At 54.4% G+C, this 6,425-nt stretch overlaps 1 protein-coding gene across 1 annotated transcript in view; it reads left to right on the forward strand.

Moving 5' to 3' along the window:
* The first annotated feature begins 2,228 nt into the window (after nucleotides 1–2,228).
* The window catches only part of DPP3 (dipeptidyl peptidase 3), a 25,191-nt gene continuing 20,994 nt past the window's right edge, over nucleotides 2,229–6,425 (forward strand). The window contains exons 1-4 of the mRNA XM_028501364.1: nucleotides 2,229–2,340; nucleotides 2,949–3,086; nucleotides 3,678–3,752; nucleotides 4,377–4,470. Of these exons, the coding sequence (XP_028357165.1) occupies nucleotides 2,287–2,340; nucleotides 2,949–3,086; nucleotides 3,678–3,752; nucleotides 4,377–4,470 (361 nt within the window). The 5' untranslated portion in view covers nucleotides 2,229–2,286. The remainder of the gene's footprint in view (nucleotides 2,341–2,948; nucleotides 3,087–3,677; nucleotides 3,753–4,376; nucleotides 4,471–6,425) is intronic.

Here is a 6,425-nt window from a genome sequence, read left to right on the forward strand (position 1 = left end):
GCTCTGTGTAAGACACTGTCAAGAGAATGAAAAGATAAGTCACAGACTGGGAGAAAATATTTGCAAACATATGTCTGATAAAGGACTGTTATCCAAGATGTACAAAGAACTCTTAAAACTCAACAGTAAGAAAACGAGCAACCTGATTTAAAAATGGACCAAAGACCTTAACAGATATTTCACCAAAGAAGATATGCAGATGGAAAATAATCATATGGAAAGATGCTCCACATCGTATGTCACTAGGGAATTGCAAACTTAAAAAACAAGATGCCGGGCTTCCCTGGTGGTGCAGTGGTTGAGAATGTGCCTGCTAATGCAGGGGACACGGGTTCGAGCCCTGGTCTGGGAGGATCCCACATGCTGCGGAGCAACTAGGCCCGTGAGCCACAACTACCGAGCCTACGCGTCTGGAGCCTGTGCTCCGCAACAAGAGAGGCCGCGATAGTAAAAGGCCCGCGCACTGCGAAGAAGAGTGGCCCCCGCTTGCCGCAACTAGAGAAAGCCCTCGCACAGAAACGAAGACCCAACACAGCAAAAATAAATAAACTAATTAATAAACTCCTACCCCCAACATCTTAACAAAACAAAACAAGATGCCATTATATACTTATTAGATCGGCCTAAATCTAAAACACCAACAACACCAAATATTGGCAAGGATGTGGAACAATAGGAACTTTTGTTCATTGCTGGTGGGAATGCAAAATGGTACAACCACTTTGGAAGAGAGTTTGGCACTTCCTTATAAAATTAAACGTACTCTTGCCGTACGATTCAGCAGTAATGCTCCTTGGTATTTACCAAGGTGAAAACTTGAAGTGAAATTTATGTCCACAAAAAAACCTGCACACGATTTTTATAGCGGCTGTATTCATAACTGTCAAAACTTGGAAGTAACTGAAATGTTCTTCAGTGGCTGAATCAATAACAAACTGTGGTACATCAGACAATGGAACATTATCTAGTGCTAAAAAGAAATGAGCTATCAAGCCATGAAAAGACATGGAGAAAGTTAAATGCATATTACTGGGTGAAAGAAACCAACCTGAAAAGGGTACATACTGTATGATTCCAACTATATGATATTTTGGAAAAGTTAAAACTATGGAGATAGTAAAAAGATCAGTAGTTGCCAGGCATTGGGAGGGAGGACGAGCACAGAGGGTTTTTAGGACGCTGAAACTACTCTGTATAATACAGAGTAATGTATCATACATAATGGTAGATATATGTCATTATACATCTGTCTAAACCCATAGAATGTACAACGCCAAGAGTGAACCCTGAGGTAAACTATGACCTTTGGGTGATGAGGTGTCAATGTAGGTTCATCAGTTGTAAGAAATGCACCAGTCTAGTGTGGGCTATTAAAATGGGGGAGGCTCTGCCTGTGTGGGGATAGGGGACTTTGGAGTAATCCCTGTACCTGCCGCTCAGTTTTGCTGGGAACCTAAACCTACTCTATAGAATAAAGTCTATTTAAAAAAAGAGAGAATTACTGGCTCACATAATTGAAAAGTCCAGGGCTAGAGAGGCTTCAGGCACGACTAGATTCAGGGACTCGGTGATACCATGGTGATGCAGTCTTCATCTCTCAGCTTTGCTTTCTTCCGTCACCCCAGTAGGGGAGCTCCTGGGGCTTCAGGCTTGATGATTCTTGGTATGAAACAGAGGCTTGTTGCCCCTGGGAAATTTCCTGGTTGGGCTCTTATTGGCCAGCTTGGGCCTGTGCCCACCCCTGGAGTTGGGGAAGGGAGATTTCACCCTATCGATGTGAGGCCTTATTGCCAGAGGAAGGGAGACTGGATTTGGGGCCAGCAAAAGCCATAGAGTAGTGGACCAAGGCCCCTCCAGCACTAATGTTTGATGCTTCCGGTGCTGGCTGCCTGCCAGGTGAGGGCTGTGGACAGGTTTCCTGCAGAAGGAGGTGGTGTTTGCGCTGGACCTCGGGGGTCACATGAGAGGGCCGCAGGTGGCTGAGAGGGTGCTGATGTAAAGGGAACAAGGTGCATGAGGGCTTGGATGTATTTGGTAGCTGTTGAGAAGACCAGTTTGGCTGGACGATGGGTGTGTGAAGACTGGGCTGTGAAAGCATGTTGTGGCCAGACTGGGGCCTCCCAGGATGTGGGTCCTGCCCCGCCAATCTCCCAGCCTCACCCATACTGCTTCCTCTGCGGTGTTAATATCCCAGGAGGGAACCTCCGTAGGGTAGGGAGGCTGTGCTTCCTCTGACCCCCTTTCCCCCAGGCGTTCCTGGTCTACACTGCAGGTGTCTACTCCAACATGGGCAACTACAAGTCCTTTGGTGACACCAAGTTTGTTCCCAACCTGCCCAAGGTGAGCTGAAGAGGGCTGGGGAAGGTGGGCAGTTTGGGGCCGGTGGGATGGGGGGCGGGGCATGCAGCAGATGGAGCCCCAGTGGGAGTCGGGCCCTGAGAGGAGCTTTGACCTTGTCACTACCACACCGCACGGCCCTGGGTGCTGCAGCCACCTCCTGACCCTGCTGACCCGAGGGACGAATGAGCGGAGGCTGTGAAAGGGCTCTGTGTGCTGTTCGGTGCTGCAGAGGTGGAGCCTGCTGGTCACCACCGAGGACAGCGGAGGAGCCTGGGCATGAGGAGCCCGCCTCTGGGAGCACGGGGCTCAGGCCCATCTGGGGCAGAGGCAGCTCTTACACCAGGGCTCTCAGCCCCTACTGAGTGCACGAATTGCCTGGCGAGCTTGTTGAAATGCAGCTTCTGACCCAGCAGGCCTGAGCAGGTGGGGCGTGAGGGTCTGCATTTCTCGGGCAGTGTCAGTGCTGCTGGTCTGTCAACTGCACTCTGAGCCAGAAGGTCTTAGACTGTGGGAGAAGAGCTTGGGGGTCGATGGGGGCGGGGAGGGGGGTGCTCCAGGAGGCAGGTTCGGGTGGTGTGGCCAGGCCACAGGCCTCCCTTCCCCTGCAGGAGAAGCTGGAACGTGTGATCCTGGGTAGTAAGGCCGCGGAGCAGCACCCGGAGGAAGTCGGGGGCCTCTGGCAGACCTGCGGGGAGCTCATGTTCTCTCTGGAATCGAGGCTTCGTCACCTCGGGTTGGGGAAGGAGGTGAGGCCCCCCCCCCCCCGACCAGCCACACTGGGGAGTGGAGGGCATCCTTGGGGGCCGCCTGGTATGGAGGGAGGGGCACCCGATGGGGAGGCAGCGGGCTGTCCGTCACGCCTGAGGCCAAGCCGCCCTCCACTGCAGGCCTCAGCGTCATCATTTGTAAGCAGCTTGGATGGAACGCTTTCTGAATGCCCTCCCAGTTCTGACATCCTGGGATGCCATGTGCAGGATGAAGGAAGGAGAGAAGCTGAGAGCTGGAGGGAGCTGAGGAGGGGGCATGGGCAAGGAGGGGGGCCAAAGCTTCCCACCTCTGGAGGCTGCTTGGGAGCTGCGTGGGGTGAGGGATGCAGCAAACCTTAGGGGCGGGCCCGCGAGAGGCTGGCACAGAGCTGCAGGAAGGCTGGACTTGGGCCTCTGTTTGTTGTTTGTTTTGTAATTTTTTCCCCCTGGAAAGAGTTGGAGAGGGACAGTGGAGGCTGCTGAGAGGAAGTGGAGGAAGCCAGAGGCTGGAGAGGGTGGCGGGAAGGCATTCACCAGCTTCCCCAACCCAACTCGGCAGCGCCTGTTTCCCATCTGCCCCTTCCCCGACAGGGAGTCACCACCTATTTCTCTGGGAACTGTACCATGGAAGATGCCAAACTAGCCCAAGACTTTCTGGACTCACAGGTTTGGGGGTTGGGGAGCTTGGGGTGGTGGTTTGTTGGGGTCCCCTTGGCACTGGCGCCCACTCCTGGGTCTCCACTTGGGCCCAGAGGCATGGGCATCTTGCGTCCTTGAGGTGGAGAAGACTTGGGAATCCTCGTCTAAGGGTCAGCCTGGCTTGAATGAAGATGTCCCCGTGTGTGCCCTGATGGAGCCGCCCCTGCCCCACCCTGGGCTGACGGGCCTTGTGACAGCCTCAGGGCAGGAGGACACAGAACATCAGAGCTGCTTGGCTTGGGCTCTGGCATCCATGTGCCACTTTCACCTCCCAGCTCAGCCGCACGGCGACATTTCCCTATCTGTGGAATGGGACCTGCCTCCCGTACCCCGGGTTAGCTGAGGTCACGAAGTGTCTTGCACAGCGCTTAGTATAAGTTAGCACTCAGTGTACTGAGCGGAGCGGGAGTCTGCCCTGGCCTGCCCACCCTGCTCTCTCCCCTCGCAGACAACTCAGGCAGGTCCACCGGAGGCCCCGGACTGCTTTACCTGTGTATCTTCTCTCCGTGGTGTGACCCACTTTCCCTCCCCCCACCCCACAGCCCGCTCTGGACTTACTCTCCCCCAAACCCCTGCCCTGGTCTTTTCCAGAACCTCAGTGCCTACAACACACGGCTCTTCAAGGAGGTCAGCCAGGATGGGAAGCCCTGCTACGAGGTGCGGTTGGCTTCTGTGCTGAGCACAGGTGAGCTCACGCCCCTTCTCCGTCCTGTGTTCCTGGACCAGCGTGGAGGGGGCCAGAACCCAGTACAGGGGTTAGCCAACTACGGTAGCTGCAGGGAGTAACCACAGTTGTAATAGTTATGTCAGATGTTGATCGAAGGCTTGCTAGGTGCAAGCCCTAGCGCTCAGCAAATGGTGTTCCTGTGAGGTGAGCACCCCCAGCCGCAGCGCTGGTGATGCTGTAAAGCTAAGCGGAGGCACGAGGGCAGGGGAAGGGCCTTTGTTCCACGTGGCGAACATCACTGCTGCAAGCCTCTGACAGGGGCCGCCTGTTGGCCATGGTCCCCATCCTCCAGGCAGTGGCACAGCAGATAACAATCCATGTAAACAATGGAAGTAGAGGCTGGACCATATGTCCCATGACAGCCTAGAGGAGAAGTCCAAACTGCACATCAGTGAAGGCTTAATGGAAGAGGTCACCACATGTGTCTTGGAGGTTGGGGAGAATACAGAAAGGTGGGGGTGGTGAACTTACTAAAATCCACTTCCTAAGTATCTCCCAAAGTACCTTCAAGGCAAAGCCCAGATGCACTTCTAAGGGCTCCATCATTTGGAATTTCTTGGCTATAAGTGAGGAAACCTATTTCAAATTTGCCTGCAGCAAAGGGGACTTCATAAGCTTGAGTAATTAAGAAGCCCAGAATACAATAGCTTCAGGCACAGCTGGATCCAGCTGCTCAGACAGTATTCTCAGAAATTTCTCTCTCTGTCTCTTGGCTCAGCTCTCTTTGACTTCACCCACAGCAGGCTGCTCCCATCTGCATGTCCAGTGGTAGATGTTAGCTGTTGGCTGGGACCTCGGCTGCGGCTGTCAACCAAAACACACAGCCTGATAGCCACCAGCTGGGCCATTCCAGCAAAGAGAGCCCTTTTCTCCCCAAAGTAGTATCTTAACGTCTGGGAGTGGCTCAAGTTTCTCTGTTTCCAGTCCCCTGTTTACCTGTGAATCAGTCCCTGTGGTTAAGGGACCCTGGTCCCAAGCCTACCTCACAGCCAGGTGGACTCACAGCCAGGTGGGCCCACCACCTGGACTTGGGGTGGTTGTGAGGGGGTGGTTCTCAAAAGAAAACTGGAGTCTGTTACCAGGTGAGGGGGATACAGATGCAGCATTAAGAGAAGCATCCAGGCCCCTGTGAGGACCTTTGTAACCCCACCCTCCCTTCCCCACCCACCTCCCACCTCCCATCTCCCAGCCTCCCACTTAGACTCTGGGCTGCAGCCACGCTCAGCAGCTTCCAATTGCCTGAAAACCGCATGTTCTCACCTACCCCCTCCAGGCCTTTGCACAGTCTGTTCCCCATTCCCGCTTGGAATGTCCTCCCTCCCCTCTAGGTGTTCCACTGGTGAACCCTAATCGTCCTGTAGGCCAGGCTTGGACCTCACCTTCCCAGGACCTTTCCCTGTCTTCCCACAGCCTCTTTGCTCATCAGCACGCCCAGTAATTTCCCAGTTATTTTTCTGTTGACTTCAAGCTCCTTGAGAGGAGGAACTCTGTGTTTCATTCACCGGTGCCTTCCCAGCAGCCAGGCCTTGGTTGATCCTCAGCTACCAAGCAAAGGAGGACAGGTCGGGAACAGCACTCCTGGTGGAGGGAACAGCATGAGCCAGAGCAAGGTGGTGGGAAAGTTTAGGGATCAGCACGTACATAGTTCGATTTGACTAGGGAAGAGGATAAGGGTTCAAGGGAATAGGAGGAGATCACACGGGAATGTGAGCTGGGCCCATAGGATGCAGCAGAGGACAGTGGTTAAGAGTGTGGCTCTGGGGCTTCCCTGGTGGCGCAGTGGTTGAGAGTCCGCCTGCCGATGCAGGGGACGCGGGTTCGTGCCCCGGTCCGGGAGGATCCCACGTGCCGCGGAGCGGCTGGGCCCGTGAGCCGTGGCCGCCGAGCCTGCGCGTCCGGAGCCTGTGCTCCGC

Source organism: Physeter macrocephalus, chromosome 16 (assembly GCF_002837175.3).
Source record: "Physeter macrocephalus isolate SW-GA chromosome 16, ASM283717v5, whole genome shotgun sequence".
Lineage (NCBI taxonomy): Eukaryota > Metazoa > Chordata > Mammalia > Artiodactyla > Physeteridae > Physeter > Physeter macrocephalus.